This window comes from Hemitrygon akajei, chromosome 5 (genome assembly GCF_048418815.1).
Source record: "Hemitrygon akajei chromosome 5, sHemAka1.3, whole genome shotgun sequence".
In the NCBI taxonomy this organism is placed as follows: Eukaryota; Metazoa; Chordata; class Chondrichthyes; order Myliobatiformes; family Dasyatidae; genus Hemitrygon; species Hemitrygon akajei.
The window spans coordinates 160,117,192-160,130,986 of record NC_133128.1 but is presented as its reverse complement, the minus strand read 5'-3'; the positions used below and the strand labels follow the sequence as shown (position 1 = coordinate 160,130,986).

Below are 13,795 nucleotides of genomic sequence, written 5' to 3'. Positions count from 1 at the left end.
TCCCTGTCTACATCATTATGCTAATAACCACATAAGTGGCTGCACTAACATTTACAAAGGTAAGCCATAGTGTAGGGTTCTAGAACAATAGAAATCTGCAAACACATTATTGTAAAGTGAAGCTATCTTTCACATGTGGATAAAAGGCTTCATAATATTATAAACTGTTTCCTAATATAGCACACTAATACATTTTTCTATGGACAGAAGTAATAAATAGAAATATTCAAAGCAAACAAAAAAAAATGTTTGAAAATAAAACGTACAGGTGCTCCCTGAGTGCCACGTCCACCTTTAAGTCCAGAAATTCCAATAGGGCCCTAGAAAATGATTTAGGAGATTTAAGCTGAATGGCTTGCCCGTAATTATACATTTTTAATGTGTTTAATCTCTTCTGTTGATGTACTTACTGGTGGACCAGGGGATCCTGCTAGTCCCTGTGGTCCTGGAGAGCCAGCATCACCCTTCTGACCAGGCTCCCCAGTTTCACCTTTAACTCCAGGTTGTCCGTCACTTCCCTGGTCAGAATGAAATTGAGCAGTTTAGTGGGGAGCTAAAACGTGAATTTAGGTATGAAAGTTATTTCACAGATTACATCTTTGTTTTCCTGAAGAGAATTTCACTCATGCTACAACTTAATGCTTAAAGCGGTTAGATTTGGGCGATGCTTCGTGTACTTGGCCTTCCGCTGTTTCTCCAGTATGATTCATCATGTGATTTTCTCCCACTGGAGTTCAAAGATTGTCACTTGGTATTTGTGTACAGTCTGAGTAACAGGCAAAATGATCAGGTCCACCCCACTGGCGGGCTAGACATCTTAGTCATTACACCAAAAGTCAGCAACACTTTCTTGATAAAACCACAATCAGGATACGCAAAGTTCCTCCCGATAAGAAGAGGTACAAATTAATGAGCTCATCCTATTACCACTGTCCACAATAACAGCAGGGGTTTCTACCAGACTTTTAAAAAATATTTGCTCATGTTAAGCGGACACCACTGACTAAGTCAGTGGTTATTGCCTATTGCCAATTGCCTTTGAGCAGTGTCTGCCTAGACCGTATCAATGGGCAGATCACAGACAATCTCATCACTATGCTTCCGGAGGGTCATTTAGGCCAGACCAGGCAAGGGCAGACTTTCTTTCCTAAAGGATATCAATAAAAGATCATCTTTATTAATGACATTTTATAGCATCATGAACCCCATTCGTGATATCTGACTTCTTATATATGGATTTATTTAATTAATTGAATACAATTTCCTTAACTGCAATTTGAAATGGTGCGTCATGGATAACTAATCTAGTTATCTTTAATTCTAGTCTAGTAACACAGCCATTGTACTTCTATACCTCTGTGAAACATTTGATTGATAAGGAACAAATTCCTTACAGAAAAACATTTTGGACACAGATAACCTACCGGAGGTCCAGCAAATCCAACAGGGCCAGTGGTTCCAGTCTCACCACGAGAACCCTGGAAAAGAAAAATGGAAGTCACTGTCCAGAATGTCACAAAAAAAAATATTCCTGTAAGACTGCATGTTAATGTTATTGATGTAAAATGAGGTGGCTATTCTGTAAAACAAATGAATGAACTTTAAAAACCAGAAAAATAAGGCATCCAACATGTCTGACTCTTTCAAAATCATCAGTCCTCTGTTATCTTAAAGTCTCCATTTCTTCTTTATCTTTAACAATTTATTTATTTCACTCTTGAACTCTTTACTACTATTTTCACTGGATCTTACTCTTACTTAATTGCTTGGAAAAGTTAACACCTGCCTTAAATTGAAAGGCTGTTTCATAATTAGCCTTGCATCCACAGATATACAAACTAGTTACCCTAATACATAACCTCCAGCTCCTGCCATTATCAATACAACATAAATGTAATGAGGTTGAGATATTCCTTCAAGTGCTATGACAGCAACTGATTGTTGTATTGTCCGTCCATGGTACAAGCATTCTATCATGGATCCATAAATCATTATACAACAAAAGCAATACATTTTGAGATAAGACCAGAAGCCCATTGTCAAAATAAAACGATGTTGCATTACATAATTCGGGTTCAGTTATTTATCGCATGTGCATTAGATCATACAGTGAAATGTGTCATTGGCGAGAAGAGCAATGTGCTGGCGGCAGCCGGTAAGTGTTGCCAAACGTTCTAGTGCCAACATAACATGCCCACAATGCTCGGCAGAACAACACCAAACACAACAAGCAACTAAATAACAACAGCAAAACAAGCCCCATTCCTCTATACCATCTATCTACCCACGCACGCACATACATAGTCCACCAAACCCAGAACAGACAGTCCTCGAATCTGAATCGGAATAAGAATTAAATAATATAAAAATGGGTTTGGGATTACAATTAATCCTTTCCTGTGTGATGTAGTGCAGACAGCTCATCAAGTTCAAGTTTAAATTGTCCTCTCATTCCATTGGAGACAGCTTTGACTGTGACTTTCTCCTCAGCAGGGGCCCCAGTACATGAGTGGTGATATCCCAATTAATGTGGTCTCAGTGACACAATCCATACTCAGAGGCAGACAAAGTAAAGTCATACTGGTGATCAATGTTAAGAGTGAAGTCCTTAAGACCTGGATCCAACGAAGCAAGATGTTGAGCAATGCCTTGCTCATGCTGAAGAGCAGAGAAAGCATTTTCCAATCCTCCATCATACTCACTCCTGTACCAGCACTACATAAGCTCAGTTTTCACTTTGGCAACTGCACACTCACCACCAAACCTCTGGCAGTGAGCTTGAGGTTTGTTGGTAGAAACTCAACTTTGCTGCTGCCTCCATAAACATAGCCTGCAGCTTTCCCAAACTCAATTTAGAATTACAAAATCATAATGACAGAGGAGGAGGCCATTTTGCCCATCATGTTGGCAGATTTGTTGAAGACCCAAGTGAATATGACTGCTGAGCAGGCTTCGGGGTGTAGCTCAGTAAATTGGGATTACATTCTACAGAAACCTGCCTATAATGCTAAAGAATGTGGAGTTGTCCAATAGCATTGTATAGCAATTAAGAAATAAAAGCAGAATTGTCCATTCAGCCTCTTGTGACTATTCCCTCATTTAATATGATAATGACTAAATTTTTTACCTCAGCACCACATTCCTGCATTAACTCCATAACCTTTGATTCCCTAAGTTTCTTGTGGTAAACCATGTATATAGGTGGTAACTGGGTTATCTGTCTGGACACGGCCCTCTGGCTCCTCCCACAGACCCTTGAATAAAGGCGATTGTGTCACTGCTCCTCCCACAGTCCAGGGCAGTCATACAGCATGGATGTGGATCCATTTTACTGTTAATAGAAGCCTTTCAATATTTACTCTACTTCCAGTCTTTTGGAGTAATTGACAGTGCATCATTTCTAAAACTCTTTCTACAATGTATCCTTCGCAGCAAGCACAGAAGTGGCTGATAACTTAATATAAACTGTTGCAGATTTAAGTTTGAGGTTTAATCTCTCGGCTCCCAATGTAGTGTCAACAAATGCATGCAGCATGCAAAGTGCTATAGATAGTCGAAGAATTCTGCTTTGAAATCCTGCTCACCTGTTAGCCAAGCTTAAGTTCAGATTGCTGCAGTAATGGTGTTGGTGATTTAAAGAACTTTCAAGGAGTCACAATACCCCAGAAAGGTGCCCACTAGTGGACAATTAGAGCGACTGAGTAACGACCTGGAGGAGCAACACTGGCCCTATGAGCACACTTTGCAGTCCTCTAACAGCAGCATTAATAATGATCCCACCATTGCCCTTCTATCTCCAGCCAATTGGTTTGGACTCCTCTTCTTCATACCGAGATGGGGATGTCCAAGGCTAAAGCCTCCAGAAGTTGCCCTCTTAGGCAAACTACTCCTTCCTTCGTTGAAAATCAGCAGCCTTCGCCAGCTAAACTACAGCCACTGCTTTGATCCTGCATGGGAGCACTAGGATAAACAGAGGCATGCCAAAGGCAGGCACTGAGGGGACATACAAGACTGATAATTTGAATCTTGTTTGCAATTTGACGTAATTTGATGAATAAATTGGAAACAATTCTCACATTTGTTTTTATTTTGGTATTGCTGCCAAATAGATATTGTAACCATCAGTGTTGGTTCTGATATTGAACACATGTTCTATTATAACTGTTATAAACAATGCTGAGCTCAAAGATAGCACCATAATTACAGAGGTAGCATTTAAGTAGAGATGCATGCTGATGTCATCATGTGGTAAGACTTCTCCTCGTACTACTTCCTCATATTATGACACATGGTGGAACATATGCTTCAAACTTTGTGTACAGATAGGATGCCACTTCGGAATGGGTCCACAGCCCATAAAATCCAGGAAACATTTAGTAAAATTTTAAATTTTCCATGCAAAGGGTTTGCAATGTTGCTGCCGAGCAAAATTCTCCTGTCAATTAGTTTCTGTTTTCTACACTCTTATCTTGATGCCTAGGATGACACAATGTGCTGGTACTTAACGTATTTTTGTGGCATACATTTATATTCCATTAAAGATTGGATTTAACGAAGACCAGTGAAAAGCACCGGAGAAAGAAAAGCTTCATTTCATCTCGCTTGGCCCATTTCAAAAGCCAATCACTCTGCTGAAAAGGTAGTATCACCGCATTTTCATCTTGAAATATTTTTACTTACCGGAGATCCACGAGAACCTAGAGGGCCAGGAAGTCCAATAGAGCCAGGCTCACCCTACATTTTTGATTTAAAATAAAAATTAGTTAGTGTCAAGGAGATAAAGTCAAAATTTGGATCAAAAGCTTTACTTTACAACAAAAGAATATTTGGCATCAGAAAGGATCAAGAAGTGCATTTTATATAATTTGAAATGAACATTTAGCTGAATTACCTTATCTCCAGCTATACCAGGACTGCCAGGTAGACCTGGAGAGCCAGGCAGACCCTGTTGCAAAAGAATACAGCAGCAAAGAAAGTGTCAATCAAACAATATTTGGTATTTTAAACATAACAGATAACAGGGGATAGAGTTTATGGGATCACTGATAATTTGGGGCTGGGAAGAAAGTGCATAGAGAGGGCAGAAAGTTGGGATGTCAGGGATTCTTACACTCTTATCCTATTTTCTCGGCAAACCTTGATTTTACTTTTCAATACATTTCCCTCCTAACTGCTGGGCAAGTTAATGAGTTGGGGCTCACTGTGAGAGTTTTGTCTTCTGCAGGGTCACATTGGGGCCATTAACATCACTTTGTGAAATTACAGCAAAGAACTTTATCAGAATGAAACAGGTGACTTGTCTTAGTATGTCAGCCAGTGCTAGATTTCATGGCCCACAGAAGCCACTTAACTTACCCAGGATTCATGGCATGCACTGGCAAGTTAGGAAAGAGCTGCCTCAAGAAATGCCTCATAAGCCAGTAGAAAGAATGGGAAGGAAGGAGGGGTCAACCCCTTTTGCATTGGTTAGGTGGCAGCATGAACTATATATATATCACAGATATATCCCATTATCTTACTTCCCAAGTGATTCTGGAGGGTTATAGGTCAAGTGCATCAACTGGGGCTAGCAGGGAGGATACTGTCACTGGCCTGGACTAGTTAGGCCAAAGGGCATACTCTATGACTCTATTACTTTAGTTCTAACTCACTTGGTATAGAAGCTTTCAATCTACTTGATAAGCAGAATATAACTGTGGATGTCACTAAACAATTTTATATACAAGATCAGTAGGGAAAAGTGTTTACTTACTCTAGCACCATCATTGCCTGGACTACCTTCAGAGCCTTTTTCACCTGCAATGCCCTACCATTTGAAAATAGGAGTTATTAGACAGGACCTCAGCATCAAAGAGCTTGAACAATCTATTCGTTCATAGAAAAGCTGGGTATATGTGTTTACTTACTCTCTCGCCCTTAGGACCTGAAGGGCCTGAAGGCCCTCGTTCCCCAGGCATTCCTTGAAGACCTGGAGGGCCTGGATCTCCAGTATTACCAGTAGGTCCAGGAGGACCCTGAAATTAAAAAAAAACAGTAGTCACCAGAAAAAGAAGTGACAATGTATTAAGATGCAGACTAACTTGAGAAATTGTTTCTTGCAGGTCATTTGAAGAGCTGTACTTCATAACTTTATTAAACAATTAGACCAACTTCTTTTTTATGCATTTAGCTGAAAGGACTTCCTATCCATGTCATGCTGAAAGCACTTTTCAAATTAAAATTAGATCATAAGAGATAAAAAGCCTTAATTTGGTCATTTGGCAAAATATGTGACTAACAGTGGGACTGAGAACTATTTTCCAAAATCATTGATTTGCTCTTAACCATTTAATCCACAAGTGGCCCAAGTATGCAAAGGGCAGGAAAGGGAAAACTTATCTACAAGGATTCCCTATTTCCGAGAAGATTGTCTGCATCTGTTGGAATCAGTATATAGATATCAAATGAGGACAGGATTGGCGTCAACTTTGCAGCCTCCTGCCTTCACTCCTGAGGATCGTGCATGAAAAATGGCCAATTGGATAAGGTACAAAGAAGGGTTTATGACAACTGTGAAAACCTGGCATGTGTTACAGTCCTCAAGAGAAAGTTGGATGGAAAACATACACTTTGAATTCCTTTATGTACCTAAACATTCCGAACTGTTAGAGACCAATTGGAGAAACTACAGTTGTCTAGAAAATAAACAAGATGTATTTAACTGTTGTAATCACTGCTTAATGTTACCTTAGGTCCATCTTTGCCAGCAGCGCCTGGAATCCCTCTGGGACCTTGAAGACCGGGAGGACCAGGCAAACCACGTTCACCAGGAGTGCCACGTTCCCCCTGTGATAGTTTATGATATAATATCAGCAATGGCTTGTTTTCTCAAATAGATAACATACATTTTATAATAGGTTGCAATTGTACTCACTCTTGGACCCAGTTGTCCTAATGGACCAAGGTCACCCGGGATGCCCTATCAACAGATAAATTCAAATAATAAGGTCATTTGAACTTTTTTTATTTATTGGCAACAAACAATGTTCCAATATTTCACTTCTCCTCAATTCAGAATACTTAAATACTTAACTCTTCATAGTTTCAAAATAGCAGGTTAAAAAAGTAAATGCACATTTCTTGTCTGATTAGATATATCATGAATCTCACATGAAGAAGAAGAAAGATAAAAGGTGCAAACATTCTAATTAATGCATAAATATTTGAAGATGCTGTCACTCATAAATTCTGTCAGACCTTTTTCAACTTCAAAATTTTAACTGGACTATTTGATGGGTAGATAAGCAGGACCATAATTTTCTTCACATTGGTGCTCAAAATTCTCTTCTCATGTTATGAAGGACAAACAGATCTAATTCAAACCAGTCTATGTTGAATTGTCAATTTACAGTGCTGCCAAATAGTTATTCACTAAATTCGTAATGATTAAGAGGGACATTTGATCCCAAAGAGTTCAAATCATTGCCAACATTCTTAAATTTTCAGCTCTGAAAGTGACTATGATAAGTCACAGTCGGGAGCCAGTGAATCAAAATGGCTGATAGTTATCTTGCCTGCTTCATGTCTCTTAGCTAGCTAGCCGTCCACCACAGTGACTGCTTATCATTGGTTTGAGTAAGTAAAGGTCCAGATGAAATAAAAAGGGTATTTAAAGTTTCTCATGCCAGAATGTGTTCTTTGAGACCAGTAAATTCCCCAGATGATGGGGGTCACATGCAACAGCTGCTTTCCCAGCTCAGGATCACTTGATTAGTCTGCATTGTTCAGTATTCCAAACAACTCCAGTTCAGTCAAAATGCATGGGAAAGTCATTCTTACCAAAATAACATAAACACTAGAAGTCAGATATGACAATAAAAATGAAGGAATATTGCACCTTTAAATAAAAGTTATTTTGTTTTATAGTGAACCAAAAGGTATTAAATAATAGTATTAAGGAAAGATAAATGTAGAAGGATATATTAATGGCAAAGTAATATAAAATAAATACAAAATTAAAACATTTGCTGGAAAAGCTGATCAAAGTAAGGTTCAGAAAATTCTAACACAGTAATATACTCTCCCAAATACAGGAATATTATTGCCTCCAAGGTCTTGTTTAGGATACACACTTCTACTTTCATCATTCTATTCATGTCCTCACCATTGACCTGGTTAAATTCCAAGAAAGCCCTCTCTGACACCATGGGGGGGGGGGGGGGTTCCAAGTCAAGGAAGTACCAATACAATCTCTTAGAACCTGTTCAGCACAACTTTGTGGGCTGAAGGACCTGTATTGTGCTGTAGGTTTTCTATGTTTCTAACCACAAGGACAAAAATAAATGCTTCATTGCTAGACTGACTTAATATATGGTATAGTTTCTCCACCCTGAAGGTGGCCACATCATGGCACATAAGAAGGCCATGTCAGAACCGGAATGGGAATTGGAATTAAAATATTTGGCTACCAGGGAGTTCTGCTTTTAGTGGATGGAGTGGAGGTGCTTGACAAGGCTGTCCCCCAATTTATGACGGGTCTCACCACTAAAGAGGAGGCTGCACCAGGAGCACTGGATACAATAGACATCCCCAGCAGATTCGCAGGTGAAGTGTTGCCTCACCTGAAAGGACGTTTGTGTCACTGAATGGAGGTGAATAAGGAGGTGTAAAGAAAGGTGTAACACTTTGACCACATGCAGGGATAGAAATTAGTGGGGAGGAGCAAATGGAGAAGGGAATCACAGAGGGACCATTAGAGATCCCTCCGGAAAACAGAGAGTGGGTGGAGGGTGGTTGTGAAGGTAAAAATGTGTCTGGTGGTAATGGTAGGATCCCTTTGGGAATGGCAGAATTGTGGAGAATGATGTGTTGGATGCAGTAGCTCGTAGGGTGGTAGTTAAGGACAGGAGGAACTCTATTTTAGGACTTTTTTTAATATTTAAAAATATCTCTATTATCAAAATAAAAACTATTTGCTTCTGAAGTAACATGCATTAGGGGATAGGTTTTTGTTTATATAATTTGGATATTGCTCAAAAATATAATATTTGCATTGAGGCTTTTAACTATCTGCTTGTTTTTGAAGGATTTTTTTCCCCATAAATGTAGTACTTTTGCATTTTTGGCAGAGCAAGCATATTGCTTCTCATGCACCTCACTCAAACAACAAAAAGCAACTGGTTCAATTGGCCACAATCAGTGAACGCCCAATTGTGGCAACAAATCAAACATACTCTCCTCATAAATGCATCAATTAATTTCCTGTAAAACATACTGTTCTATAGGTAAAATGTCGAAAACACTTTAAACAAAAGTACCTATTGTTCAAACCTGAATTCAAAAACCTTTCAACATGGGCTTGAATTGAATTAAGCCAATAAATGAGCCTGTGTCGGTGGTATACACTCACTAATTCATTAACATTTTCCTGTGCCAGAAGAGTTGCTTCCATTATCAACTGCTTGCGTACAATGCTAATCGTTGTTTTCAATGTATTTATTTTACAGGATATAGGTATCACTGGTAAAAAGCAACATTTATTGCCTATCCCTGACATTGAAAGTAGTGGAGAGGCTCTTTCCAAGAGATTGGATTGCAGGATGTCATCAGAGAATATTTTAAGGAGCTGCCTATAGGCTATACTGAGAAAGGATAGTAGATTTCTTCCTGAGGAGGACATAATTGAACTCAATGTTTCTTTCAAGGCATTCCTGATGACTTGTTCACCAAACAAGATTATTAACTCAGCAGGTCGGGCAGCAGTCGTTACCCAAACGGATGCTGCCCGACCTGCTGAGTTCATCCAGCTTTTTTTGTACGTCTTGATTTGACCACAGCATCTGCAGTGCACTTTGTGTTTAAGATTATTAACTGGCTTTATAGTTCTAAACTGTGGTGGTGTTTGGTGTGTTAGTCTAGGATTCTGGATTTCAGGATCCTAAGGAAAGTAAAGTTAGTACAAGAGGCAAAACTGGTCCTTATTTCACCATTATCATGTCAAGGTTATTGTCATATGCACAAACACAATGAGGTACAGATACAATTAAAAACTTGCTTGCAGCAGCATCACAGAAAGGTAGATCCAGAAACAGTATTGATTGATGTTCAATTCCAGAGACTTCATTCGTATGAAAACACATTAAATGTTCATTCTAAAGTTACTCCCTGGACTCCAGGTCAAAACTTTAATTGGTCGGTTCTTGTTATTGATCTCAGTTTCAATGGAATGGAATGAACTACTTAGTCAAAAAGCTAAGCTCTACTTTTATCATTGTTCAGTTAGTGTCCACTTTCAGGCTTCTTAATCTGGTTTAAGTTATAATTTCATGGCAGAATTACTTAATTGTGACCATAATGTTTCATTAAGATTTCAAGTATATTTACGTGGATAGATATTTCCTTTTTATTAATTGTCAATAGCTTAGTTACATATCTTTTGGTATATCCAACAAACAGAAAAAATATCAAACTTTATCTTACCTCACTTCCAGGTTTACCAGATTCACCAGGAGGACCTGGAGGTCCAGGGAGACCCTAAAACATTGAGATGTACAAAATAAAATGACATTTAGTCATGGTGTAGGTGAGAGTCAGAAGGAAAACTCAAGAATGCAGAAAGATACATATGATCTCGCCTTTCACTTCGCCTAAATCAAATGGTTGATATTTTCTGAGTAAGATCCACCAGTTATAAAGGCCAAGGAGCTGCTGAAATAGTTTTTAGATGTACGTACAATGATGTTGGCTACTGACATTGAAACAAATAGCTCAAAGTCCTGCAATTACACCATTGGACAATTGTATAAAAACTGTGAACTAAAATTTCATTGATCAAACTTATTTTTTAAATTTCTAAAATAGTAGATTTAGCAAGTGTTTGGAAATTGCTCTTTAGTATTGTGATTTCATGGGTAATTGATTCATGTTGTGCTGTAGAGATCTCCTATGGTATCCATTAACTAAGGCTTTGTGATTTCTTTATTCAAATTGTAACTATGATCAAAGAGTCTGTCAACAAGATAATTCACCTTCATGGTACTGGCATAATATATACTTAATTTCTAAATATATTGTACAATATAGTGTATTTAATATGTAAAATTTCATGTGCCCATCTAACATTACAAATGACATTCAGTGCCCAATAGAAGAGGTAAATGATTCCACCAGGATTTAGCATTTAAAGTTACTATTAGAAAGACACTAATTGTTACCCATTCCAACCTTGCATACTGTGGTGAACTACATATACCTGTCTGGACACGCCCTTCCCCCCCCCCCCCCCCCCCCGCTGACTGCTCCTGTGGCTCCTCCCACAGACCCTGCTGACTGCTCCTGTGGCTCCTCCCACAGACCCCTGTATAAAGGCGATGGGAGGCACTGCTCCTTCCTCAGTCTCCAGGATGTTGTGTGATGGTCTCTTGCTGCTGACAGTGCTTTCTTCCAGCTAATAAAAGCCTATCTCTCGCCTCAAGTCTCCGATAGTTATTGCTGGTGCATCACATACTGACAAAAATGTTTCAGGAATTATTCAACAGTAAAGTTTTAACAAAAATATATTTCTTTACATACCTGGAACCCTGGAGGACCAGGAGGGCCTTGTTCTCCTCTGTCACCTGCTTTACCCTGTCCAAAGGCAAAACAAAAATGCATCAAGCTTATTTGGCTTCTTATTTGTAGTGAAATTACAATTACATTGTTTAAATATATAATATTAATTTCACTATAAGTAACACAGAGTTCTACATGCTTAAGATTTACTTCTATGTGTTGAAACTAGATTATCATTTAATCCTGGAATTAAGTATTTATTAAATCTAGCAAAATTGATCCTGTTTGGTTTTCCCAATTTGGTCAACTTCATGATGGCATTTGCTTAATTTAACATATTTAGAGAAAAAAAGTACTGTTCTTGCCCTGTTGCAAGGTCATAAGAGGACATTATCTATCAGTTGTTCTGGTATCCATCAGGCTCAAACAAGATTATTGTTCTTAATTAGAGCAATGTTTTGATCTTGGTTAATCTATTAAAATATGAAAAACATCCACTTACCTTATTGTTCTATTACATAAGCAATATTGAGCTTTGATCTTAAAAATGGTAATTAACTGATGAATTTATGAATCCAAATTATATCTATACACAAAGACATAACTCAGTGGGGGTGGTTAGATTTACCTTTGGACCAACATGGCCCTGAGGTCCAGTTTCTCCATCCTTGCCAGGAGTGCCCTAATATCAAAGTGAAAAATAGAAAGAAGCCTGAACAAACAGCTTTTATTATAGTAATTTAAAAAAAAGAGAACTTTGTGAACAATTTGCAAGTCATTAAAAGTTGTCACTTACTCTTTGACCTGGTGCACCAGATGGTCCCCTCTCACCAGTCTTACCTGGATCACCCTATAAATACAAGTTTATTAGCAAGACGACTTAATATAGATAATACCTAGCTGTGCTATGTGTATCACTGCACTCTGTAAGGATGATATTGTTTCTACTTTTGTTCATGTGTTTGTTGCCTTTCCTGTGAGCATAACAGTCACCTTTTCTAAATATTCAATATTAAATCTTATAATCTTTAGTTTAAATTTCTCATTTGTAACTAATAAACTAAACAAAAATAAACATTTTCAAAAGCCACTGTAAATGTCAACTATGTAGAACTAATGCGCTCATTCAATTTTGATTTAGGAATGATTCAGAAAATGTGGATGAAGACAGCTGACTTTATTTGTCTGTGGAGTATGCTAGTCAGTGTGCGGTGACGGTGGCCTGGAACGCAGCTGACTTTGAATACACACATGCGGCTAAAACCAATTTCATTTTAGTTCAGAGAAGACGTACCCCTGACTAAAGATTTCTTAGCATGTGAAAATACATGATTGTGTTGATTATGATTAACAGCAAATAACATGCCAGACTGAAACATAAATTAAAAACTGAATCGAAACTAGAAAAATCCAAGCCCAATATAAAATTATAAACACATAGCTGATCATCAGCAGTGAAAATTGATTGATATTTAACTCTGAATTTATAACAAATTATCGATAGAAAAGTGGATGCAGTGTAGCCGGTGTAAGTACAGTTTATTATTATTTTCAGGGCTACAAAGGAAAAGGATGGGAATAGGATTAATTTGATTATCCTCTTGAAAGCAAGTATTGACCCAATGGACCAAATAACCTGCTTGTGTCATAGTAAAGAAGTTAGCTCCCTATTGACATAGCACACACAGAAATTCTGCTCTCCTTTACGATTTTAATTCATTTAACAACTGACGGGTGCAAAATGGATATTTTTGATATTTCATACCAATGTATTGCAAATTGAATAACAGGTGTGTTACTTACGACATTACCCCTTGGCCCTACAGTACCCATAGGACCAGGTGAACCCCTCATTCCAGTTGATCCAGCTGATCCTGGGCGTCCATCCTCCCCTGGTGGACCCTGGTAACATATCAACATTGATACTACTAAGTACACCATGCAAAGTACATTATTTCATCTGACATATGCTCTCTCTATCAATATCATCAGGAAACAAAAATTATTGAAAATATTATCCAATATTTCTTCTGAAATGAGGGGGAGTTATGGGTCACAATGTCAGGTTAATAATGTTCCCTTAAGGAAGCTTTTTGTACAGGAAGATGTATTTTGGATCTTCAAGCCTCTGAGAGGCCCATGTTGATTTTTTTCACACTGAACTTGTAGGGTATTAGCTCAGCAAAGGAAGAATGGATTGTGAAGCAAAAAACATGTTCATTCAAGACAGGAGTTATTTTATAACCAATGCAATAATCAACTTTCT

At 38.2% G+C, this 13,795-nt stretch overlaps 1 protein-coding gene across 1 annotated transcript in view; it reads right to left on the bottom strand.

Annotated features, from left to right (window-relative positions):
• The window catches only part of LOC140728382 (uncharacterized), a 257,199-nt gene that overhangs the window by 36,994 nt on the left and 206,410 nt on the right, over positions 1 to 13,795 (bottom strand). Inside the window, exons 27-40 of the mRNA XM_073047008.1 lie at positions 13,333 to 13,431; positions 12,326 to 12,379; positions 12,158 to 12,211; positions 11,551 to 11,604; positions 10,459 to 10,512; positions 6,914 to 6,958; positions 6,727 to 6,825; positions 5,907 to 6,014; positions 5,753 to 5,806; positions 4,892 to 4,945; positions 4,681 to 4,734; positions 1,425 to 1,478; positions 411 to 518; positions 267 to 320 (exon numbers count right to left, since the gene is read on the bottom strand). Of these exons, the coding sequence (XP_072903109.1) occupies positions 267 to 320; positions 411 to 518; positions 1,425 to 1,478; positions 4,681 to 4,734; positions 4,892 to 4,945; positions 5,753 to 5,806; positions 5,907 to 6,014; positions 6,727 to 6,825; positions 6,914 to 6,958; positions 10,459 to 10,512; positions 11,551 to 11,604; positions 12,158 to 12,211; positions 12,326 to 12,379; positions 13,333 to 13,431 (945 nt within the window). The remainder of the gene's footprint in view (positions 1 to 266; positions 321 to 410; positions 519 to 1,424; positions 1,479 to 4,680; positions 4,735 to 4,891; positions 4,946 to 5,752; positions 5,807 to 5,906; positions 6,015 to 6,726; positions 6,826 to 6,913; positions 6,959 to 10,458; positions 10,513 to 11,550; positions 11,605 to 12,157; positions 12,212 to 12,325; positions 12,380 to 13,332; positions 13,432 to 13,795) is intronic.